Source organism: Pipistrellus kuhlii, unplaced genomic scaffold (genome assembly GCF_014108245.1).
Source record: "Pipistrellus kuhlii isolate mPipKuh1 unplaced genomic scaffold, mPipKuh1.p scaffold_m20_p_7, whole genome shotgun sequence".
Taxonomy (NCBI): domain Eukaryota; kingdom Metazoa; phylum Chordata; class Mammalia; order Chiroptera; family Vespertilionidae; genus Pipistrellus; species Pipistrellus kuhlii.
Genome location: NW_023425573.1, coordinates 48470509 through 48496466, shown reverse-complemented (window position 1 = coordinate 48496466; position 25958 = coordinate 48470509). Strand labels below are relative to the sequence as shown.

The 25958-nt window shown below is 52.3% G+C and overlaps 1 protein-coding gene across 13 annotated transcripts in view; it reads left to right on the top strand.

Annotated features, from left to right (window-relative positions):
• TANC1 (tetratricopeptide repeat, ankyrin repeat and coiled-coil containing 1) overlaps positions 1-25958 on the top strand; it is a 232095-nt gene that overhangs the window by 194289 nt on the left and 11848 nt on the right. For all 13 annotated transcript variants that reach the window (XM_045575604.1, XM_045575597.1, XM_045575603.1 and 10 more), the window contains 5 exons: positions 490-612; positions 9057-9293; positions 11134-11319; positions 14034-14112; positions 25062-25195. In XM_045575604.1, coding sequence (XP_045431560.1) covers positions 490-612; positions 9057-9293; positions 11134-11319; positions 14034-14112; positions 25062-25195 — 759 coding nt within the window. The remainder of the gene's footprint in view (positions 1-489; positions 613-9056; positions 9294-11133; positions 11320-14033; positions 14113-25061; positions 25196-25958) is intronic.

Genomic DNA, 25958 nt, shown 5'->3' with positions numbered 1-25958 from the left:
TGTGAAGGCTTAATCAGATCCAGGTTTGATTCCGGGCCCCCCCCCCCCCCAGGGTGTCCTGATGGCTTCCTGGTTGCACCGGGGTTCACACTCCGGGTAACTCTGTGTGGGTTCCCGCAGCGGGAGGCACAGCGGTGTGCGGCCTCTCCGGTGGGATGCCAGCCGCCGCTGCGGGTCTCTGCCTGGACCATGCGCTCCGTGTGGGTTACAGAATGGTGATGTTTTCTCATTGATTCTTCTTTTGATTGACGGGAGAACTTCTATGAAGAGAAGAAACTTTCTCCTCATCGGCCATCTCTTTCCTCAGGCCTACAGGCCGAGCGCAGAGGCAGGCTAGGTGCTCGCCCCTTGGTTTTCAGGAGAGAAGGCTCGCAGGTCCGGGCGTTCTTTCCACAGCTCAGCGTGTCCGCTTGCACCCACACCCCGGGCGTCCCAGCGCTGCAGGCGGGGAAGGAGACGCTGAGGCCGTTTGTCTCCTATTCCTTCCAGGGCCTCAGTAAGAAGACGGGGATCTCCTCGAGCCATCTCCAAGCCCTGTGGATCGGGTACAGCACGGAGGGGCTGTCTGCCGCCCTGGCCTCGCTCAGGAACCTCTACACGCCCAACGTGAAGGTGAGCCCTGTGCCCTGTGCCCATGCCCATACCTGCTGCCCTTTCCCCAACAGTCCTGCCCTCCCCCTCCCTGGGCTGTGGCCAGAAGCCATGGAGGAGCTTCTGAGATGCTCTTCTCCGAAGTCAAAGTCAGAGTCAAAGTGGGGCCCCTTCTCTTCTGCCCGCTGGGCCAGCTTTCCCCGGGCAGGATGCCGTGGGCGGGCGGGGCTGTGCTGGGGGCCTGTGGTGGTTTCGGAGGGATGTGATAAGGAAGCAATTCACACAGAAACCAAAGACCAGCGGGAGAGTCCAGGGAAAAGTGGTTTTTAAATGCCCTGAGTTTCTAATCTGGACTCTCTCTCTCTATGGCTCATAGGAAATTGCACGTCGGAGAGGGACAGAGTGGTAGGGACACAGAGGAACCGACCGCCTAGGTTTCGTGTATGTGCATGTTTACAACCATGGAATGCGTTTCAGGGTCACCCACTGCTAAGCCAGGGGCTTCCTCAGTCTTGGTCCATGGCTGTCATGTCACCATCTTCTTTTTTTTCTTTTTTAAAATCAATTTATTTTTTAAATATATTTTATTGATTTTTTTTTTTTTTTTTTACAAAGAGGAAGGGAGAGGGATAGAGTTAGAAACATTGATGAGAGAGAAACATCGGTCAGCTGCCTCCTGCACACTCCCTACTGGGGATGTGCCCACAACCAAGGTACATGCCCTTGACCAAAATTGAACCTGGGACCCTGGAGTCCGCAGGCTGACGCTCTATTCACTGAGCCAAACCAGTTAGGGCACCATGTTTTTAGAGTAGATTTCAGCCCTCATTTTAACAAAGTCTAAGAATCTAAAGCACACAGAGGCCAAGTGCCTGGTTAAATCCACAGAGAAGGCGTAACCGCCCCAAAGTGTGGGAATCACTGCTTTGCAGGATGGCAGCTTACAACCATCTTTTCCAGTGAAATGAGATCATAAATACTTTCACCTTTTAGATTGCTCACCCATCTCACACGTGTGCTGGACTTCAGGCCTTGGCCGCAGGCCCTGGCATGCCCGGCTGCCTGCACAGGCGCCGAGGCAGTTCCCAGGGAGTCGTGCCCGCCCTGGGAGCCACCTCCGTGAAAACAGTCACACCTGCCCCCCTCTAGCAGGAGGCTGACCAACGTGGTCACGGAGCCCTGTGTGCTCCAGGCACGCCTTCCACGTCTCACTTTGGGTTCATCAGACTCACCTGGAAAGGGTGCCACATGTCCCAGAAATGGCACTCCCAGGAGACTTCTGTACCTCTTCCTCCTCCTTTTCCCCCCTCACCCCCAGCACCTCGCACCTTGGATGTGTGACTGGGGACTTGGGTTTGCAGAGGGCTTCTGGGTGGATTCTGTTCCTTCTCCTCCCCTGCAGAGGGGTCAGAGGGACCTAGCAGTGCTCTGACCCAGGAGCCCTGCTGCCCAGTACAGGGCCATGGGTGGGTTAGAGAAAGGCCACCGCCTCCAGGTGGACGCAGACGGGCCTTTGCAGAGATAAAGTGCCGCCTTGTGCCAGTGGACCTGCCCGCTCTTAGGGTTCAAGACTTGATGGGCAAGGAGCTCATTGGGTTTCATTCTGACATGCCCCTCAGCCAGGCACCTGGGGCAGAGCACCCCTGGAGGACCGCTCTGGGGACCCTGTGCTCTGCCCGCCCCTTCGTATGTTCGTACCTCTGTCAGACCTGAGGTTTGTGTGCCTGTGTCTCGGCTGAATCCCCCACACAAACTTAAGGGGCAGAGGGACTGGGAAGCTGTTTCTGTAGTTACGGGAATTGGCTTCAGGCTGCTTCTGCAGATTAAAGAAGCTTTTCCTGTCTAGATGGAGTTCCTGGAAAAGAAAGGTGGAGAACACAGCTGAGCTTAGACTTCACGTAATAAAATGTTTGTATTAAGACTCTTTGTTCAACTTAAATTTTATAGAAATTGGGTTGAACTTACTATAATAATGACATTGTTTCGTCTTTTGTCTCGGCTAAAAGTGTACCTTTTGGCTTATCCGTAATTAAGAAAATTCTATAACAATGGCCAAGAAGAAAAGAAATAAAGAATAACAATGGCAATATCTGTTTTTACTATTTTAATGAGTTGCGGGCACAGACATTCTTCATCCCTTACAGAGAAATATAAATGGGAAACGTCACACTCTGTTGAATATGAGCTTTTAAGACAGTAAGTTGAAGGTACAGCATAACAATATAATGACCTGGACCCTCCTGGGGTTTTAAACTTTCCTGTCTAACATACTTGCACTTTTAAGAATCTTTCATCTTCACTTCGTTTCAGAGAGCTCCTGTGTCACCTGCGTCTACGCTGTCCCTGAAATCCTACAGCATGCTTATAGAATCTTGAGTCTTTCCATTATCCTTCTGTTTCCTTTTATCTTTCAAGGAAAAAAAATAAATAAAAGGGTTTTCACAGAATCTTCAACAAATTACAGTAATTTAAAATTATGCATGCAATTAAGGAACTTTTTTTAGAGAGTATTAAATGTTGTCATACAGGCAGGGATGTCATTTTGAGCAATAATTGCAGTTTGCCACTTTGGCAAATTAAAGTCACTTTGCTCCAGGATGATTGCCTGGTAGATGCATTTTAATTTCAATGGCATGCCAGTGACTTCTAACAATGGCGTCTCCTGTCACCAGGCCAGCGCCGTGCCAGCCCAGCCCCGGCGGCCCACTGGGGTCCTTGCCACCCGGCCTCCAGGCTCCCAGCCAGCTGGCTGGCTGGCTCACACTGTCCCGTCGGACTGGCTGCCAGCCCCGGGCTTCCCAAGACTGTGGACGCGGGAGAATTTGCGCTGCGATTCTTCCCTCAGCAGAAGGCAGGGAGGAGGGGAGACAGGGTTAGGCACGGATGTGGCCTTCCCGTGGCAGAGAGGGTCCAGGCGTGTTCTGCGTGACAGTGAGGCAGCACGCACACCGTGCAGGCCTGCTATCGTGACTGTGACCCTCCAGTAACGATGGAGGAAACTGGTTCTCACTCCTGCTGACCATGCCAGCCAGCGCCTTGCCTTCCTCCCTTTTCTGCTTTCTTGCATTCATTAAACCCAGAAGTTTATAGATAATATTGCCATTCCTAAGTGTTACCCAAGGAAACCGTCTGTGATGGTGGTGGCTGGGAAATTTCCACGTTGGGGGCGAAAGGAAGAGGACGAACCACTTAAACCCTGTCCTTGAATGCAGAGTAATCTTACCCAGCTGCTGCTCACACCACTGGACTGCTCTGCAGCAGGAGTTTTGTGTCCAGGAATCATCTGTGCTTTGTCCCCTCTGAGCCCCAGTTTTCTAGCCTATACATTGGAGGTAACTAAAGAGCCTTTCTCAGAAGGCTGGGAAACCTCACTGAGGTGTTAAAGCGCTTGGAAAATGCTGGACATTTATTCCTGGGCAAGTGAATTATTCTCATTTGTGCTTTGTCTCCTTCCTGGAGACCGAGACTCGGCAGTAGGCACCTGAGAACTTCTGGATGTGTCTGGCTGGTGGCGAGAGGAGCTGCCCACCGGGAGTTTTTGTTGGGCCCACGTGACCCCTGTCTGCTCTCAAATAAGCGTGAGGCCTTCTGTGCTTGGGGCTGGTAAACAGCTCAGGGAGAGCAGACCTCAGGTGGCCAGGTGCCTGGGGCAGAGCGCCCTCCTGTGCCTTCCAGCATCAAGGACCTGGGTGCCTGTCCCTTCTGAAGATGCTGGGAAAAGTGATTGCAGTGATAGCAGTTGAACTTATTTAGCACTTGCAGGATGCTGAGGACTCTGCTAAGTGCCTCATGTGTGTCTGTGTATGTCACGTTCATTTTTCATCTTCACAACAACCCAGTGAGGTGAAGCTGTTTTTATCTCCGCTTTCTCAGATGAGGATGAGAGCAGTTAATAGTTTGTCCCAAATCACACAGCTGGAAGGTCCCTGGCTAAGAGCAAGCGTAGGCCCCACAGGGGCATTGATCATCGCACGTGTTTGCAGCCCTGGCTGCCAACCAGAGTCACTGGGGAGCTCGGTGTCTGAGCCAAGGCAGTCTCCACGGGGGCTCGGCATTGGAAACTTCCAGGCTCCCGGATGGTTTCAGCGTGCAGCAGGTGAAGAACCCTGGGTTAGCCCTGGCTGGGGTTTCTCAGGGATCAGAGCGTCGGCCCTCACACCAAAGGCAGCCAGTCAATGTGCTTCTGTCACATTGGTGTCTTTCTTCTCTCCCCCATCTCCTCCCTAAAAAAAGAAAAGAAATGGAAAAATATCCTTGGGTGAGGATTAACAAAAAAAAGAACCATGGGTTAGTGCAGTGGTCGGCAAATCGCGGCTCTCGAGCCACATGCAGTTCTTTGGCCCCTTGAGTATGGCTCTTCCACAAAATATCACATGCGGGCGTGCACGTACAGTGCAGTTGAAACTTCGTGGCCCGTGCGCAGAAGTCTGTTTTCAGCCCGGGCGAGTCTATTTTGAAGAAGTGGTTCTAATGCCGAGACACACTCAAGGGGCCAAAGAGCCACATGAGGCTTTAGAGCTGAGGTTTGCTGACCACGGGGTTAGGGAAAGATCCACAAAACAATTGGGGGTTAAGCAGTGAAAATACCCAGAGCATTGCACCTCCAAGGAAATGTTTTTCCCAATAAGCAGATGAAGTGTGAATTGTAGATGAACATTGGTACCACCCAGGTAAATGTCTTACGAGGTATTAGCAAGACAGCACTGAAAGTACACCTTTGACATTATTGACAGAGAGTACCTGTTGGGCAGAATAATGGAGTGGTCTGCTGGCTGTTTTCTCGGGAGGCACCTGAAGAGCAGAGAAGTTGAGTAATTTTCTGAAAATCACACAGCAAGTTAGTTAAGGGGCTGATTGTGAACTTGGACTATTTAACCCATCATCTTTTTTCTCTTGAGCTTATGGATCTCAAGAGGGGCTGGGATTGGTGGAGAGCAGAGAGGGTAACTGGCTGTCAGGGTCACCCAGGGAATTTACAAATGATCATTGCCAGTCCTGTGGTGACCGGTCTGGTGGGGCTCAGTGATAGGATGTTACGTGTTTCGAAAAGGCTGCCAGGGTTCTCCTGTATTCCTCTTGGTACGAGTCGATTTCCTCAGCTTTATAAGATCCCCAAGTATTTTCACCAGCATTATCGTACTATTTCCATACTAAATGGTGGTAGCTCAAGGGGAAATCATTTTCTGAAAAACCCTCAACTTTTGTGTAGCACTTACCATTTTAATACTTCTGAATCCTGCTTGAGTCTGTCGCGTGAATTTGTCTGGCAGAGGTGCAGCCTTGTGTTACATGTCAGTGTTAGCTCAGGGACTCCTTTTCTGGCCTCTCTCCCGTGAGTTCTCTGCCGAAATTTCCATCCACAGTGCTGGCTGGAGGCTGAGCTGGTGCTGACCTGGGTGGGGCTAAAAGATGTCCCTCTCTGATGGGTGTAAGTGACGGGGTGGGTGCTGTGGGTCATGGGGTCTCCTCGGACTTGTGTGCCATCTGTCCTTCCTTAACTGTAACTGGTGTCCTCCCCACGGGGTGGGGAGGGTGTGATGGGGCATCCTGTCGTGGAGGGCCTTTATTTGCCACTCTGTGAACTTCGGAATGTTACAGCCAGCACCTGGTGCAGGGGGTTGAGCCGGGAAGTGGAGTGTGAGGAGGGGGTGCACAGTGCCTGGAGTTGATGCATGCATGGGGGTGTGGTTCTTGTGGACAAGTGTGTGCAAACAAGTGTGTGCACATGGGCAGAGTGGTTGGAGAGTGTTTTGTAGGGGTTGGGGGGATGGGACTTTTCTCTGGTGTCCTGGCATCGGAGCAGAGACCTTTAGGAGGCAATCCTTTGTCAGTTGAATCTGTGGGAAAGGCGTTCTTGACTGAGTTAAGGGCCCTGAGGCTGGGGCCTGCTTGCTACTGGGCACATAGTGGCCAAAGTGGGCAAAGGAGGGAAAAAAGGGGGAAGGGCTGGGAGAGGCGAGGGAGATGGAGGGCTGGGTTTTCATGTGTCAAGCCCCAGGACAACCAGGACTCCTCAGAGCTTACACTTTGGGTTCTAACCTGCCCGTGTGCTGCACATGATCCCAAGTCGTGGTCTCACCGCCTCGTAATATTAATTCCTATCCGTTCGTAGAAATTCTGTCAGCTGCTCTCGTGGACACATATCATTGAGGGAACTTGAATTTTATATGACTTAACCGTCTTCCTGCATCTTTTAATGATCCCTTGTGACTCTAGTCAAATGAACGACACGGTGTCTGTGGTTTCCACACCTCGTGGGCAGCCTGGAGGCCTGCCAGGGCCTGTCAGGGGAGTGATTGATGCTGGCCCAGGCCGCTGAAGGGAACCGTTTGAAGAGATGTGGTGGGCATTTTAATAGGTGTTAAAGGGCCGTCGTTTTTTTTAGTGATCTGGAGATATGCAGAAGACAGTAGTAGAGCTACAATGTGCATACGGTTTTCTGTGATTTTATTTTAAAATCTCTAGGTAAACTCCCCTTGGATCATGTCTGGATCCAGGTAACTTCAGTGGGTAGCAGGCGGGGTAATTAGGAAAAGACCATTTTTTAGGATCCTGTGCTGTTGACAGCCCCAGGGGCACAAGTTTTCATGTGTCTGCTTTTTCTGCGCTTCCTGGTGAAGAAAAGACAGCGTCTGCCTTTACTTTTGGTCTTGTTACCTCGCTGTTAAGTATTTAATCCGTGATGATTGTTTTGTTTTTATTAGATTAAGCAGTGGTTTTTTAAAGTGTGGACCCCACACCAGCAGCATCAGGAGAAGCTGGGAACCTGACCCAGCACCCCAGGCCCAGTAGGTGGGGCCTGAGACTGTGCTTTAAAAATTTTTTTTAATTTTAGTTAAAACAACAACACACAAGCTGGGCTGGTGTGGATCAGGGGTTGAATGTCAACCTGTGAACCTGTCATGGTTCTGTTCCTGGTCAGGGCACATGCCTGGGTTTCAGGCTCCATCGCTGGTGGGGGAGTGTGCAGGAGGCAGCGATTAATGATTCTCTTATCACTGATGTTCCCCTCTCTCTTTCTCTCTCTTCCTTTCTCTCAGACATCAATAAAAATATGTTTTAAAAAAACCTAGATACAATAATACGAAATTTACTATCTTAACTATATATTTTTTAAATTGTTTTATTTAAGTATATTATAGTGATATTGGTATATATTAGTGACATTGGGTTCAGGTGTACAATATAGTGATTTGACATTTTTATAACTTACAGTGCGATCACCCCACTAATTCTCATAATCACCTGTCACCATGCAAACTTATTGACTAGATTCTCCTTCACCTTATTCATCCACTCACCCCCACACCCACGGTAATCATTTCTATGGTCTCTATTTTACCTTAATTGTTTTTAAGTGTAGACTTCCGCAAAGTATATTCACATTATTGCACAGTAGATCGCCAGAAGTTCTTCGTCATGTGAAACTAAATCTCTATAATCTCTATAATCATTAAACAGCTCTCATTACACCTCCCCCCTAGCCCTGAGCAACCACCATTCTGCTTTCTGTCTCTATGATAAGACTGCTATAGGTACCTCATATAAGTGGGATCACAGAGTATTGATCTCTCTGTGACTGGCTTATTTCACCTAGCATAATGTCCAGAAGGTTCATCCATGTTGTAGCATGTGTCAGAATTCCTTCCTTTTACTTTTTTTTTAAATTTATATTTATAAGAGAGAGAGATTTGTTGTTCCACTTATTTATGCACTCATTGGTTGTTTCTTTTATGTATCCTGCCAGGGATCCAACCCTTTATCTTGGCCTATCAGGGTAACTGACACTTTAACCCAGTGGTCGGCAAACTGCGGCTCTCGAGCCATATGCTGCTCTTTGGCCTCTTGAGTTTTTAGCAAAGGCCAGCTTAGGAGTACCCTAATTAAATTAATAACAATGTACCTACCTATATAGTTTAAGTTTAAAAAATTTGGCTCTCAAAAGAAATTTCAATCGTTGTACTGTTGATATTTGGCTCTGTTGACTAATGAGTTTGTCGACCACTGCTCTAACCAACTGAGCTACCCAGCCAGGGTGAAAATTTCCATTTAAAGGCTGACAATACGCCATTGTATGCACAGGCATATACCACATTTTGTCTATTCAACCATCGAGGGACATTCATTTGCTTCCATCTCTTGGCTGTTGGGCTAATGCTGCAGTGAACGTGGCAGTGCAGGGGCCTCTTTGAGACGCTGGTTTCATTGCCTTCGGATCTATTCCCAGAAGTGGGACTGCGGGATCTTGGGGACCCTCCACACTGTTTTCCGTGGCTGCTGCACCATTCCATTCCCACCGCGGAGAATGTGCCCTTGCAGCACGTTCGCAGGTAACACGGTGCACATGCGAGTTGGAGAGCCACTGGATCAGAATGAGGCTGCTGCCCTTCTCCACGGAAGTTGTTACAAATGTTGTGACATTTACCTGAGAAATTAATCATCTTTTGGGGGACTTTCTCCAACAGGTGAGCCGGCTCCTGATTTTGGGCGGGGCCAACGTGAACTACAGGACGGAAGTGCTGAATAACGCCCCGATCCTGTGCGTCCAGTCTCACCTTGGCCACGAGGAGGTGGTCACTCTGCTCCTGGAGTTTGGTGCCTGCCTGGACGGCATGTCTGAGAACGGCATGACCGCCCTCTGCTACGCGGCCGCCGCCGGCCACATGAAGCTGGTGTGCCTGCTGGCCAAGAAGGGGGCGAGGGTAAGCAGCAGCCTTCCCCCGGGGGGTGCGGCAACGTCTTCATGTCCTCGTTAGAATTACCCCCCCTCCCCCCTGGCCGGGCCAGCCCTCCATTTGTCTCTACCTTGTTGAATTGCAATGAACAGAAATGGCTAGCTGAACAGAAAGGGTGAGCTCAGCACTGCCGTGGGACACCACCTGGGTGGGTGCGCTGAGAGGGTGCTCCAGTGTTCAGTTCCTAAACTCACTCTGCTTATTGTGGCCCCGGGGGAGGCAGGCTACCGGGGGAATTCCTGGCACCAGTGGCACGAGCAGGGCCATCCTTTGAACAGCCTGCAAGTGCGGACCTAGATAGAACTTACCAGAATTTAATGGCACCAATTAAGTGAAAAGATTTACGTGTTGTTGTTGTTTTTTCTCTCTCTCTCCTTGTCTCATTTCATTTCATGCCTTTAAAAGAAAACAAAAAAAAAAGAAAACAAAAAAACAATGAAATGAGTTCTGTGGACTTAGAAGCATGGGCCTGAGCACGTGGATCCAGGAGCCTGAGTCCTTAGTTCTCCAAATGCCAGCTGGGTGGGACGCTGGGCAAGTTGTTGAGGCTGTGTGCCTCAGGCTTCCCCCCTGTAAGATGGGCTCGGCAGCAGTGTCTGCCACAGGGCCGCTGTGTGAGCGTTAAGTCAGCCAATGTATTAACATGATTATAGATCAGTTACTCTAGGAATGTCGATGTTAACAGATTGAATGAGAATAGTGCCAAGCTCACAAGTAAACTCTTCAGGCTTACTGTAAGCATTTCATTGGGGGTCAAAGGGGATGTGCTTTTGAAAACAATAGAAATAAATCACTGATGTCTTTATACTGATTAGTGTACCGAAGGTTCAACAAAAAGACACTAGGCTTCTAGTAACTGTGGGGGCCTTTTGGGTTTTTCTCTCAGAAACACATTTGGGACAGGTGGACTTTAATTTTAGCACAGGAAGAAGAGAAAGGTTGCTGTGAGGCCTTCCCAGTGGGTGCATTAGTGCACATCAGCACACCTCCATTTCCTCATCCACACAGTGACTTAGCTTTATTCGGAGGCCAGACTCCCCTTCCACCCCAGCCAGAAGGTCTGGAGGAGGGCAAGGGTCACATTGGTGGCTCTTGCAAAGCCTGTGGGTGGGGGTGCAGGGCATTCCCAGAATTTGGAGGCTGACCCTCCGCTCCTCTTCCAGCCCAGTATTCCCGAGTTTAGACAGGGAATGACGCATTATCTGCTGCCTTTGGGCCTTTAGGAGGTATGCCACACTCAGACACTCTGTGGCAAGCTGGCCCTCCCGGCTCTGTAGCCATACTTGACATGCTGACAGGTCCCAGGTTGCCTGCCTCCTTCGCCAATCTGACGCCACTCTGAGTCCCTTCCTTGTTCAGAGCTGGGTCTTCCAGATCCCTCCCTTTTGCTGGCTCTCCTGGCTTGGTGACCAAAGAACTGCTCTGCACCCCGAGAATGTAGCCTGTCCCAGCCCGTTAGAATGTCCCCCTCCAGGAACTGCAGTCGGTGAGCACAGGGCTTTGCCTGAGGTTTGATCGGTGTCCTCGCACGTGCTCCCCAGAGAACTCAGAGCTCCCAGTTGTTTGCTGGAGAGACGCGGGGAGTGAGCAGGGTGCGCTGTGACAGCCAGTCTTACCAGGGGAACCCGAGCCCTGGCCGGGTGCCTTCATCCCATCAAAGTAACTCCAACAGGACTCTGCTCTCCAGAAAGACGCACTGGGACACAGACTCAGTACCTGTGCTTGCACACACACAGCGTTTGTGTTGGACCCCGTGTTCCCAGAGCAGAGGTGATGCTAACTGGTGCCCTTTGCTCCTGCCTTCCAGTTGGACCACTTGGATAAGAAAGGCCAGTGTGCACTGGTGCACAGCGCTCTGCGGGGCCACAGCGACGTGCTGCAGTACCTGCTGGCCTGCGAGTGGTCGGCGGGCACTCCCCAGCCCGGTGCGCTGAGGAAGAGCCACGCCCTGCAGCAGGCACTGACGGCGGCCGCCAGCATGGGCCACAGCGCGGTGAGTGGGGCTGCGGGGTTCCCGCTTGGGGACCTGGGAGCTGTGGTGCACTGGGTGGGTACTTGTGAGGTCGCCTTCTTCGGAGTCGCTAGCCTGTGATGCACGGAAGAAAAGAAGGTAAAGGAGGGTTTGGAGAAACAGCCTCTGGTTTGACTGTGTGTGACCGTGATCCAGGGTCTTGGCATCACACCCTGCATTTGAGTGAAAGCCCCAAGCCCACAGTGCCAAGTGTGTATGTGTGCCCACACGACAGGGAGGCCTCTCCCGCACAGACTCATCCATAATAAATTAATAACGTTCATTCTCTACGCTTCCTTATCTCTTTTTAAAAATTGATTGTTAAGAAAGGAAAGGGGGGGAGGAGGGAGGGAGAGAGAGAAACATCTATCCCGACCTGAGATGGAACCCCTAACCTGGGTATGTGCCCTGACAGGGAATCGAACCAGCCACCTTCTGGTGCCCTGGACAATGCTCCAACCAACCGAGCAACCAGCCAGGGCTTCCGTGTCTATGTGTCTCTGCCTTTCTCTCTTCTACTTTCATCCTCTTGCCCTGCTGCCTTACTTTTTATCCCCACTTTGGTTCATTCTTTTGTCCTTGTGGTCCTTTTAAAAATCACATGGAACCCGAATTCTAAAATTGTCCTTGAGTATTTGAAAGATGTTAAAAATAGAACCTCAGTGCTCTCGTAGCCTGTAAAAACGCTTGCCCTTCGCAGCTCCTGCACTGAAGGAAAACTCCGCCAGCAGTTCAGAAGAGCACTTATTTCTGGTAGACGTTGGCATTCCTCGGTTTGAGGTGTCATTGTCACCTCCTGACCAGTGTGTGTGTGAATTTAATATTTTACTTGCTCCCTTCTATGTGTTTTTCTCTCTGTATGATCCTCAAGCAATCAGAGTTGCCAGTATTTGGCAAGAGTTGTCCCTACAATTATTTAGAATAAATTTGGGTGCAAAGCTGGTTGGCTGGCTAGCTTTTGATATTTAAAACACAAGAACAAACATACACACCCATGTTTGCATGTGCGCACACACACATTAAAAATACACATACATAATACTTCAACACAAATATATTGCATTAATTAAATGCAGAAGCATATAAAAGGATGCAGTTCTCTTAAGAGAGACATGAGAGATTTGCAAAAATATGAAACAATACTATTGATAGTCAACGTACATGTTTTAGTTCTGGAAAAAATACTCGTTTTATTTTTTTAAAAAAAAACCATATTTCATAAAAAATAGGTTAAATGCTATATACAATATAATGGGTTTATGATAAGCTCAACTTGTTTTGAAGCTGGCTGAGAAGAATGCTGTGCAAAAGCAACCTCAGCCTCGCCAGTAACAAAGGGCAGGATTCATTCACCACCTCGAAGGGTGTATGAGCTTCCTAATGCTGCTGTAACAAGTGACCATAGACTTGAGTGGCTTAAAGCAGCAGACACCCGTTCTCTTTCGGACCAGGAAGTCAGAAAGCTAAAGGTAAGGTGTCAGGAGACAGTGTTGTTTCTTGAGGCTCTAGAGGGGAATGGTGTTTAGCTTTTTTCCTAGTTTCTAGAATAGGGGTGTCGAACTCAATCAGAGAAGGGGCCAAAATCTAAAATCCAGCCTAAATCGCGGGCTGAATGGTTTACTGAACAGTCATAAACTGTCATTGTGATGGAAACGCAGCGGAGTGCAGTGATGACAGCGCGGTGCGGGCCACATTGCAAGGCCTGGCGGGACGGATTTGGCCCGCGGGCCTTGTGTTTGACACATGTGTTCTAGAAGCTACCTATATTCCTTAGTTTATGGCCCTTTCCTTTGTCTTCAAAGAGCATCACTTTTACTTATGCTTCTATCGTCCCCTCTCATCCCTCCTCTGCCCTGTTGTTCCTGTCCCTCTTTGGGGGCAGCGGTGATTATGTCAGGTGTATATGAGCTATGCACCTGGGTAATTCTGGGCCATCGTCCCTTTCAAGATCCGTAATCACATCTGCACATTCCCTCTTGCCATGCATGGTAACATTCCCAGCTTTGGGGACGAAGATGTGGATATATGTGGGGGCTCTTTTCAGCCTACCCCAATGGGTGCGGATTGGGGGACGGGAAAATGGCTCTGCCCTCGCCTGCTGCTGCCGTTGCACAGAGTGAAGGGTTCGGGGCTCCGGTCCTTCCGATTCCCCTCGAGCCAGCACCCTGCCTCCACACCTGTGACCCCGCCTGCTCTTTGATGGGGGTGATGCTCGCACAGGAAAGAATAATATCGCTGTTAGTATAAAAATCATCTAGACAACATTCTTTATTTTATTTTATTTTATTGAAAAGGTATACACCACCTTGTTTTCTTTCCTTGTGAAAATGGATTCACCATCTTCGGGCAATTTATGCAGAAGCTGCACTTTGTGTGATATCCTGTGTCCTTTGATGATTAGGCTGGCATATTTGGGTCACGTTGGAATTCATTAAAATTCCGAGTACTTGGTAATCCTGAACAATGTTGCTGAAATTCACGACGCCTTTTTTTTTATTTTTTATTCTCAAAGTGAACGTGTGAATAGCATATGAATTATGCTTAAAAACAGTTTTCATTATATTAGTATTTTCTCTCCTTGTGCGGCATGAGATAATCATGGTTAAAAAACAACAGACTGGCTCCTTTGATACATGGGGTATAATAAGCACATATGGCGACGAGAACTCATTAAATCACCTTGCCACTTCTGACAGGTGGTCGAGTGCTTGCTGGGACTGGAAAAGGAACATGAAATAGACGTCAATGGCACCGACACGCTGTGGGGAGAAACAGGTAATTACGGCTCCACGGCTTACGGTCTGGGCCAGCCGGATGGCGGAGCCCCCCGTTTGGCCTAATTGTCTTCAGGATGACTTGGGATGCACATTGCCCTGTTGTTGTTTTTATCCTGAGGCATTCAAAGCTTAGCAAATGAGTAGTAATACCTAAAATTCAAACCATTTTGAATTGGACCAGCAGTGCCTGCGAATCTGATGACTGTCAGCTAGAAATACTGTATCCGATGAACGTCAGCCAGAAAGACCTGAATAAGGTGTTCCCTTATCCTCACCAGCCTTGTCTCCTGTGGGCAGGGCAGGGCTGCCGCCCCGGGTTCAGATGAATCCAAGGTGTTCAGGGAGTAAGGCTGCGGCTGTCTGTGGAGTGAGAGTGGCCCCGGGCCTCGGGGGCTGCTTAAAACTCTGAGGCCAGGCTGCCAAGCCCATTTCCATGGGTGTGGGGGGAGGGGTGCGTGTTTCACTGCAGCGTGGGGAGGGAGTCCACAGTGAGGGTATCTTAGTGAAGATCTGAGTTGGTTACCTGTCCGGTGAATATGGATAATGCTGCTTTGCGATTTTCCATGGCACTGAATTGGTATCAGATTCATAGGGCTCTGAGTTACGAGTTGTTGTTGAATGGGTGTAGCTAAGAGTGTTTAATGTGTGTGTCCAGGCTGTGTGCTGTGTGTGGACCCAGTGTGCATGGCTTCCATTTCTCCTGTGCAGATGTATTTCCAAATGCTCCTAAGTCATTTCCTAACCAGCCAAATGGTAGTGTGTCGAGTTTGTCAGCGAACTCATACTTAAGAAAAGCTTCAGTCCTAGCCAGTTTGGCTCGGTGGATGGAGCGTCAGCCTGCAGACTGAAGGGTCCCAGGTTTGATTCCGGTCAAGGGCACATGCCTAGTTGTGGGCTCGATCCCCAATGGGGTGCGTACGATCAATGGTTCTCATCATTGATGGTTCTAGCTCTCTCTCCCTCTTCCTTCCTATCTGAAATCAATAAAAATACATTTTTTTAAAAAAGTTAAAAAAAAAAAAAGCCTCAGGTGAGAATGGGGTGCAGGTTTGCACTTAAGGTCTCTGGTGCCCTCCCTCGGGGCTGCCACCTTGTGTGTGTGTGTGTGTGTGTGTGTGTGTGTGTGTGTGTGTGTGGCGTTGGTGCCAGCTGTCCTGGTGTCTACGGAGGAGATGGCCTGGCCCCCGTTCCAGGAAGAGTGCAGAACCCCAGGTAAAGTTGGATTATGCTTGGGGCTAAATGTGAGTAGATTTAACTATTGCCCTTAATTCTCTATGGCGTCTTTCCCCAACCCATGTAGATAGTATGGGCTGCTCTGTTAAGTTCATGAAAGAAAAGCTCCAGTCCACTTCCCTATCATGTTGTGGGCGGCAAAGAGGACTTTGCATGGTGCTCAGTCAGAGGTCCCGTTCCTGCCTTTCCAGTGCCTGGTGGGTGTCGCAGGTTTGGGCAACTTCCTCGGCCTCTTTGTCAGATGAGGTCAACAGAACCTACTTTCCAGGATCGTGGTGAAGATAAGGAATCTCGTCCAAATGTTCCCAATGTCAAGGACCCCGGGAACACTCTGAATGAATCAGCATCCTGATTCATGAGGTCCAGGGGAGCCCCACACGCAGTTTCTTAGCAGGCATCCCAGGGGCCTCTGGCTTCGGGACCAATAGAGAACCACTGGGGAAGCTGTGAGCAGAGACTCGGAATGAGAGGTGCCCATGGTGGCGAGGGGGCCAGGCCTAGTGGTAGTTAACACGCACACTGAGCCCAAAGGGGAATCCCCAGCCTTTATTACTGAAGGTTTTTCTTTCTGGAAGAAAAATCCAGAAAAGGGCTGCATGTGAGGGCCTTGTGTGAGCAGTCTGCTGTGTTTCTTGCTGACCCGTCTTGAATTTTAGTATCCCTGACCCCCTTCAGAATCTGCTAGGCTGATAGCTAAAGAGACAGGTAAGAGAAACCACTGTTCCCATCAGCCTTGCTGAAAAGATGAGTCACAGCTCAGCCCCAGCCTTCGGGAGCGCACCCTTCAGACCACATTGCAGCCTGGGAAGTTCTCTTGCCTTTCATTGGCAGGCGCAGGGTGAAGGTCATCAGACCAGAGTTTAAAGAATTTTTCTTTTGAATGCCAAGAAAAAGTTAATCACTGCTTCTTGGGTTAGAGGTCCCCGATGGGCTCTGTGGACTGTGTCAATAAAGTCAGTCTTGGCCTAGCCAGTTTGGCTCAGTGGATAGGGCGTTGGCCTGTGGACTGAGGGCGTCCCAGGTTCGATTCTGGTCAAGGGCATGTACTTGGTTGCAGGCACATCTGCAGTAGGGGGTGTGCAGGAGGCAACTGATCCATGTTTCTCTCTCAACAATGTTGCTAAATCTCTATCCTTCTCCCTTCCTCTCTGTAAAACATCAAGAAAATATATTAAAAAATAAAATAGTCTTGCTGTCTCTGCATTTTCTACCTGGTACCTTTCTCCTGTGTTCCTTCAAAAATAACTGTCATTGTCTGCTACCTCAAAGCCTCCTCATTTCCAGATCTGTGTTTGTCAAAGGCAGTTGCACACTGAAATCTGGCAGAGGAATTCTTAAATGAGAGCACATCTATAAATGTGGGGTACTGCCCAGATCGTGAGGCTGTGTTTGGGATTTGGCCACGGAAGGTCCTCATTACCTGAGCCCAGATGTCTCCTGCAGAGCGTGAGCATGCGCCGGTAGGCCAGCTCACAGTCCTCATTCTCACCGGCAGCTGGCAGCTGCCTGTGGCTCCCGCCCCTGCACGGGCTGTACTGCTCTGTGTACTGCTGCTAGTGGCTGGGGACCTTGGAAATGAAAGTGGTGGTTTCACTTCCTCGTTTTGTTTGGTCCTCATTCCTGGGTGTGGTCAGCGGTGATTTGTGTCTGAGACACTCTGGCCCGGGGCTTGTCTGTCTGCAGCCGCAGCTGGAGGGGAGCATCCTGAGTCTGGTTCTGTCTGAGACTGGGAAGTGGAGGGAACACCCGGGAGTGCTCCACACGTTTATTATTTGTCTCCCAACCGTGTGTAAGTTTCTACAGGTCTGTCAGTGTGACTCCGGCTGTGAGTAGCTGGTCTTTAAAATAGCAGCTGCTGGGGTTGCAAGGCAGGGTCTCCTGGGTCTGGTTTTGGCTCACCCGCCTGGCGCTGAAGGGCCCCGTGTCTTCGGTGCAGTGACGCCATGTTCCAGAAGTGGGGCCGCTAAATCTGTGCACAGAGTCCTTCCCCACTTTTCTGCCGGAAGAGATGCTTGCAATCCCAGTGTACCTACCGTGTGTGGCAAAGGTGTGGTTTTCATGCCTCGTGCTGATTGGAAGTAGCAAGTCATCTGTGAGAATGACAGCTGACAGTCAGAGGGAGGGGCCACAGGGAACAGCAGACCTGTGTGAGGTCGCTCAGGACAATCCAGGTGGGGATGGTGGGGGTAGACAGTCGATCACCTTTAGTGTCTCCCTGCTGATGACCTAGTCACCAGATGCCATCGCAGAAGGGGGCTGGTTCCTATCTTAGGTGTAAAGAGACAAGAAAATACACAGTAGATTTCACCTAAAATGGTAACAATGCTTAGTTTAGGGTTTACGGCAGTAAATCTATGACTTTTAGACAACTTGGGCTATCTCTGTCTGATTATACAGCAGGGGTTTATGTAAATTTTCCTTTTCACCAGCATCTGGGCCATTTGCTACTTATGTCTGATTGATGTTGAGGATTCAGCCCTGCAAAACCAGTCCTGTAGACCAGTAGCTCTCCTCATGCTCACTCGGGTGGAGAAGTAGAGGGACTGGAGAAATCGTGTTGGAGGGGAGGAATGAGGGGCCCTTCAACGCCAGACAGGTGAGCCAGAAACAGCCCGGGAGTCGCTGAGGACTGGCTTGTGGAGTACCTCCCGCCCAGCGCTCTGCCCTGCAGCCCCGGGCCCTGGCTCCGGGGCACTCGCAGACCTGGTCAGGCTGCCTAGGTCTCCTGGCCTCAGGGCAGCCTGCACGGTGCCAGGAGCCCATCGGATGCTCGTGTGATCTCTGTCTCAGGCATTCCGCAGCCATGACAAGTAAGTCTGGCTCCCACCAAGTCCCGACCGAACAGAGTTGCGGTTTCCATGTTGCTCCATGTGAAAGAGCCCAGCCTGAAACGGCCAGAGATGCTAGGTGCTCACCTGGTGACCTCATGCTGCTGTTGTGAATTGTCAGAGGAACTGTTCCCACCCTCCAGGCAACTCTCACACCTGGGAGCCTGCTGTCTGTGTTTCTAGCCAGACTTCCAGCTCTTTGCGGGTCTAGTTTCAGCATTTGCCAGTGAATGTGCAAATGATGCCTGTCTTCTAAGCAAAGTCTGACCACCCCTGGGACTTGAGTCTGAGGTCTGGCAGCTGGGGAGGGGCCTTTCCAGGCCAGACTCGGGGGAGAGGGTGCTCACACCTCTTTCCTTACTGGGCCATGCCATACAGTTGTATTTCATCCTTGATGTTTTAAAACTTCAGTTCTGAAAGGCAGGTGGGCCCAGGTGTGAGCTTACCACGCCCAAGGCCTCCCCAGAGCCAGGGCTTGGCCCCCGGGAACAGGATCCCTGATGGTTGAGTGAGAGAGGACCTTTGGCTCATTGGAACTTGACCTTCTTATGGAGAGAGGGGCCCGGCATTCACCTATGTATGCACACCCCGGCAGCGTTTCTGGGGAAAGACTGGAAGGAAAAGCGTTTGGGAAAAGCGTTTGTCCACTGCTTGTTGGGGCCCGTGGAGTCTGTGCTCAGGAGAAGCTGAGGGACTTGCGTTCGGTGTTTGGAGGCCCTGAGCATCTCGCCGGCACTGCGGTTGGAGAATACTTGTCCAGGTGTTCCTTCCTCTGCTCGGGTTTGTCCCAGGAAAGTGCAGAAAGGTCCCTGGAAATCCAGGTTTCTGTCAGTCTGTCAGAAACAGAGGTCCTTGATTGTCCTTGGTTTAAAAGCACGAACAAGGGACAACCTAGGACCCCAGGGTGTGTGAGGACACACAGGTAACCCAGGACCCCGGAGGGTGTGAGGAAAGGGATAACCCAGGACTTCGGAAGTGGGGGTTGGGGGAGAGATCTTAGGGAACACAGAACCCTGGAGAGGATGGGAGAGGGTTAACTCAGGACCCTAGAGGAAGGGCTGGGGTGGGGTAACGCACAGCCCTGTAAGAGGAAGGACAAAGTGGGGGAATGTGGGACATGGGAAATGGGTAACTCAGGCTCTGGAAGAAGGGTGATGGGCGTGAGGATCCCCCTAATAGTAAAGGGGCTTGTGGGTAAGAACTGAGGGGACTGGGTTTGTCCACACCTGTCCCCTTCCTGCTCGGCAGATCCCTGGGGTTGGCCCTGGCCTGGGTGTGTTCTGGAGACCATCCCGTCTGCTGAGAGGTCGACAGATACCAGCTGGCCTGTGTGCCCCGCCCTGCAGGCAGGAGAGGGTGCGGAGCGGGCCTGTTGAAAGCAGAGTGGTTCTCAGGGCACATGACTGGTCTGTGGACCCCTGATGCTCACATCTCTTGCTGTTTCTGTGCATAGTCACCTTTCTGGTGAGTGGCTCCTCATATCCATCTTTTTTTTTATTATTTTAAATATAATATATTCTTATTGATTCAGAGAGGAAGGGAGAGGTAGGGAGAGATAGAAACATCAATGGTGAGATAGAATCACTGACTGGCCGCCCCCTGCACACCGCCTATGGGGGATCAAGTGCAACCTGGGCATGTGCCCTGAGCGGGAATCGAACCATGACCTCCTGTAGATGCTCAACCACCAGCCACACCGGGCAGGTTCATATCCATCTTTCAAAAACAAGACTTCTGCTCTCGACGTACGAACTTGTACTCACTCACATCGGCACAGCTGGGCGCCTGCTACCTGCAAACACCGTTGCTTGTCTTTCAGTCACTCACTCCTAGGACTACAGGTGCTCATCGGCGCCAGTGCAGATCCGTATCGATTCTTTCAAGTTCCTGTGGAAATGATATGTGGGTTCTCTCTTGCTTTCTTTTGCTTTGTTGGGGCCGGAGGTGAGCTTGTGTAAAATGGTTCTGTGATCACACGGGTGCCCTGTGTGGCGACCCGCCCGTCACTGTCCTCAGCACACAGCCCAGCCCTCGGGGAGAGCAGCCGTCACACGGGCCTGAAATAACTCGGTGTCAGAGGATCTCTCAGAAACCGGAGCCCTCCAGCACCGTCCGGAAGTGACAGCTGCGATCTTCTGGGAGATTTTTAGAACAGCATCTAGTATGAAATGTGATTTATGTCGCCCACATTTTAGGAAATAGTTTCTAAATGGAGTTCACCTCATTTATAGCACTCACGACTCCTCAGAGCGCGTGAGGAGGCTCGTTTGATTGGGGGAAACGTCAAGGACAGGCCCGAGGAGCAGCATACATCCTCTGGCCCCAGGTCTCCGTGTCCATGGGGCTGCGCTGCCGTGTGGGCCTTGGGCAGCCGCGTGTCCACGTCCGGAGGGAACAGGGCCATTGGTGACTCTCCTCATTGTCCCTGGGAGAGCGCCTCATTGTTCTTCAGGGCAGGAACAACATTCCTGGCGGTTTGATCAGTTGGGCAGTTTGAAAGGAGACCTCCTGGAGGCAGCAGCAAAGACCTCAGACTCCAGCCAGACCCCCTGCCTCCCAGGCGTGCCTCCCAGGTGCTGTGTGACCTTAGGCAGGTTGTTTAACATTTCTGGGCGTTATTTTCATCATCTGTGGACACATAGGAGTGCCCTTGCCTCACGGAAGTTGGCTGTGCGATACAGGAATGTGTGATTAATTCCATGAATCATTGCACAGGAAGCACCTCACGGTGTCCTAGGACATTGTTCAACGGTGCCAGATCTTCCTGTTTTTGAGAACGTGGCTCCAGGTTTACTCAGCCGCTGGGTTTAATTCCTGACGGACACTGATTGGTTTCATGATTTGGGGCAAATAATGTGGCTATTGCTTTACCTGCTAAAACGCACATAATCCTCCAACTCCAAGGGTCCTTGCTGAGGGGAAATGAGAACTCGCCCATAGAGTGTCCAGCAGGGACATTTAATGACAATAGTGCCACCCAGTTAAGGAGTTTGCAAGTGAAAGAAACTGTGTCCAGGTTGTGTCCTAAGACATGGCACGTGGTGTTTTGGTTTGGGTTTCCTTGGCCAGCAGACAAGGCCTCGCCCATGGCCAGGGCGCACCGCCCTCCTGCCCCGTCCCCTCTCCCCTGTTCTGACTGGGCTGTGAGCAGTGACCCGCGCTGGAGTCCGGTGGCCAACCCAGAGGTCAGCCTGGGAAGCGGCATAGTTGGAATTCCTGGGCCGAGCTGTGCCTGGGTTTTGTTTGTGTAAGCATGCGTGGACGAGTTTCAGTCTGGCTTATTCCCGAATATGGTATCCTTCCATCCTGCGGCCGCTGACACCCAGATGCAGCCCAGCCTCGGGTCCGGCGGGATGTGGCCCAAAACGCTCAGGGTCGGTGAGAAAAGGACCACACGGGCCCTGCTGTTTGCTGGCGACCCTGGGCAGGGAGAGCCGGTTAAGATTGAGTTTGCAGCCGAAACCGGTTTGGCTCAGTGGATAGAGCATCGGTCTGCGGACTGAAGGGTCCAAAGTTCAATTCCGGGTCAGGGGCATGTACCTTGGTTGCGGGCACATCCCCGGTAGGGGGTGTGCAGGAGGCAGCTGGTCGATGTTTCTCTCTCATCGATGTTTCTAACTCTCTCTGTCTCTCCCTCTCTGTAAAAAAAAAATCAATAAAATATATATTTTTTTAAAAAAGAAGGAAAAAAAAAAGAAAGATTGTGTGTGCAGAGTGAGATTCCCCCCAGGCCTGCGGGAACTCCGAGCCTCTTACAGCCGGGCTTCCCCCCTCGAAAGGAAGTTCATGGCTACATGCACAGAAGACAGCCTGTGTGAGAAGAGAATGGAATCCAGCCCCGACGCTGGCCTGGGGGCGCTCTCGTGTCAGCTGCTCCAGCTTCTGGCTGCTCTGGCGCCTCCTGAAAGCACCCAGCCCTATTTTTAAAGCTGGCCTGTCTCGGGGGATGCGCTGCTGCTGCTGAAACTCAGTAGCAGCTGCGCAGACATTCTGATTTAAAGGACCCATTTGTAATGTGGACGAAGCTTGGTTACCGAATGAAGGGGGATGGAGTGTTACGGTGCATCAGCTGCTCCAGACCTCATCTCCTGGAAGCCCCGAGTGTATTCCTTCTCCTGGTGGCTGTGTACCTGCCGCCCCGCCCCTGCCTGTAGTGTGTGTGTGTGTGTGTGTGTGTGTGTGTGTGTGTTAGCTCCTGTGTTGCTCGTCACGCTCAGCTGCCCATGGAGGAGGAGGAGGAGGTCCTCGCTAACTGGAGGGAGGGTGCAAAGAGCAGCAGGTTCAGGAAGTGTGACTCACGGGCCAGATCTTCATCCCATGAGCCCCTCGCAGGGGTCATGCTCAGCTCTGTCCAGATAATGTATGTAGAGGTGCCCAGTGGTTTAGGAATCAGGAACGTCAGCATGATAGCAGGGACGCCATGTGCTGGGCACGCCCTGAGCAGCAGGCCAGGACCCTAGAGTGTAGACTCAGAGTGCAGACAGGATCACCTTGGCCACTGGTTTTCAAACATTTTGGATATGGGACGCTCCCTCCCCCAGCCCAATGCACGAGTATATACAACTGATATAAACTCTGTTCTGTTCCTGGCATTTGTTTCTCATTTCTTGTCGAGTTAGGCGTAAAGTCGGTGGCAGCGAGCCTGCGTAGGCACAGGTCGGAACGGCCCGCTGCAGGAGAGAAGCAGCAGCTTTGTGTCCACGTTGCATTCTGGTTGCAGCGCCCGGAGAAAACCAGTCCTAGCCCGTGGCAGCTGTGGTTGAGAGTGACTCTCCTGTGGTCGTAAGAAACCCTCAGAACAGAAGGTGGCAGCATTAGTGAGATTGCTGATGACAAGCCACTCCTGTCACACCTCCCCTGTGTGGGGCTCTGGGATGGAAACCGAGCGCGGGGCCTGTGGGGCAGGTGCGGGTGCCTCTCGGCGACACGTGAAGCGGTGACGTCACAGGCCCAGTGCCCTGCGACCCGCAGGAAGGTCTGTCGAGTCGTCTTTGTTCCTTGGAGGAACTGCTCTCTGTCCTGGATCGGGCCCAGACGTCAGGTTTATACCCTGCTGTGTGTGTGGCTCCTGGGGGTTCACGCTGCGGGGCTGACAGGAAGTCGGGAGGGCAGTCCGCCTGTGCTGAGAGGGGTTCTGAGGAGGAGAGGTGCGGTGCGGTCCTCAGTACTTGGCTGCCCGGGTCTCAGGTGCAATAGCGTAGGACCCCAGGAGAGCCGGACGCAGACCGGTGACTCGCACAGAGCCGGGCCCACCCCTGGGCCTCTCCCAGGACGGCTGCAGCGTGCCGGTGTCACCCCAGGGTGCACAGCCCCTGTGTCTGCACCGCCATGTTTTGTTTCTCAGAACCGATGCTTAGTTTGGGAAATGGAGCCCTTGTGTTGCATTTAGCTGCACAGTGTTTATTGTCATTGCTCGGCCACTCCGCTAGCGATGATGCCTCCTCCTGTTGACGGCCCCCTGGCTGCTTCCAGGGTGGGGCTGCACGTGTTTCTCAGTGCACTCCTCGGGCACCCACCCCCGGGCACGTGTCTGCAAGGGCAGGGTTGCTGGGTGGTAGCGTGCGTGCACCTTCAGCATTACTCAGGGGTGTCTGTGGCCCCCCAGTCCCCACTGCTCCACACCCGTGTCTCAGCCACTGGGGTGACGACTGAGGTGGGCACTCTCCCCAGTAAGTTCACGGGCCCTCGGACGGACTGCACCTTTGCGAGCGCCTGTTCTGTGTCTCCCGTTTTCACACCGAGGTGCCGTACTGGTTAGTAGGAGGCTGGGTCTGTTCTGGAAGCTGACATGAGTTCGCATGAGGCTGTCTGTAAACACAGTGTCCCAGCAGGCAGCAGGAGTAGACGGGGCATCACTCGCGACCTCTCCTTCCTCCTGTCATAGAGGTTCCCTCCCGAGGTGTCTCTCCCCTTCGTCCTCAGCCCCTTCCTGTCCTCTCTTCTACCAAAAGCTTCTCGTCTGGCCTGGCACTGTCCCCAGAGCCTGTGTCTTTGCCTCTAGACAGTGATCCCCATGACATAGCAGAGGCCTCCCTTCCCCTAACCCCGCCTTTTGGTGCCCCTCCCGTTAAGAATCAGGACGTGGGGTGCGAGGCACAGTCGCTGACGTGGGCGTTGGTGAACCTTCGCTTCGTAGTCTCTTTCCACTCAGGCCATGTCCTTGGCTGCTCCCCACCTCCCACCACCAGCTGGCGCTCACTGCCTCCGGGATCACACTGGGCTCCTGGCCGAGCCCTCGGGTGATGGTGGGGGGGGGCCCTCTTTGATCCGACTTCTCTTTCGGGACGTTCTCCAACCAAGACTTGCTTCAGAGGTTCTAAGCTCCACAGAGGCAGGAATGAGAGGATGCCGTCTCGGCTGCCTCAGCCATTGTTAGTTCTTGTTGGGCGAAATGTCTGCCTTCAGGGGAAAAGGCCAGATTGGGCGGTGACACTGGTCTCTGTGCTGTGAGGCACTCCCTCCTGGTTACTTCTTGCTGTCAAAAAATAATGTAGCAAACACAGTGACTCCTGAGTCTGCAGAGGGGGCTCAGCCTGGGGACCCTTTTCCCGGATGGCCCTCCCGGGTGGTTGTGTGCTGAGAGCTCCCCAGACCTGGGCGGCGGTTCTCCTCCTTGTGGGCCTCCCCCGGGGCAGGCAGCCTGGGCTTCCCCGCCGCCGCTGGCATCTGGGTCCTGAGGACGAGTGTCCGAGGATCCAGGAGTCGCTCGTCTCCAGGACCTGGGCCCAGTTGCAGCCGCCTCCTCGCTGTGCGGTGGGTCTGAGCTCACCCAGACTCGGGCCGGGGCACTGATCCGCAGCCCCCGCCTCTCCGTGCGGGAGCATCAGAGGACGGGCGGCCCCGTTGACCACCGCGTCCTAACGGTCTCCCCTCTGACTCCCCTCAGCCCTGACGGCCGCTGCGGGACGGGGGAAGCTGGACGTCTGCGAGCTGCTGCTGGAGCGCGGGGCTGCCGTGTCCCAGGCCAACCGGAGAGGCGTCCCGCCGCTGTTCTGTGCCGCACGCCAAGGGCACTGGCAGGTACCCCGCGGGCCCCGGGGGCTTCGGAACCACGGGGGGGGGGGCGGCGAGCTCACTGCGGCCCATCGCCATGGGGCCCAACGCGGCTCCCCACCCCGCGTGTGCCGTGGCCTTGCTTCTGCTGGTGCTGTCTGCGCTCTCTGACAGGCAGCCCGGTGGGCGGGGACCAGGAGCAAGGCCGTCACCAGCTGGGAGACCACAGGGGCGTCCTGGCGCCTGGGCTGGGGCCATGGAGTGACGGGGCCCCGTTCTAACAGAAGACGTGCTGTGGAGTGTCTGTTGTTGGTGTGATTGTCCAGCACTCCCGGAGGAAGGTGGTTCTCTCGCGTTCTCTGGAGAAGCACACGCGCCCTTTGGCCGGCGCTGCGGGCCACCGTGTGTGAACGGCCCGCTGTCCTTCAGTCACGGAACACGGGGCCCGTGAGACCAGCGTTCGGTCACCTGGTCCTTCGTTTTGTCAGCCATGCGCCTACCCCGTGCCTGGCCCCAGATTGCACACAGGCAGCAAACGGATACGTGCATCTTCCCGTGTTCGTTACAGGGAGAGTTCTCTAGATCCAAGTTTGCATCATGGCATCGCATCTCTCCCGATTCCTGCTGGTTCTGTTGGTAGGAGCTGTGTACAGCCGCTCCTCACTCCCAATATTTCGGCTTTTCTCCTTTCGCTTCCCAGGGCTTGGTGTGCAGCAGGCAGTCCCTGTAGCCCCCGCACAGTGCCCTGGCTAACCCTCTCCCCTGGTCTGTTCCCACATGGGGGAGTTTG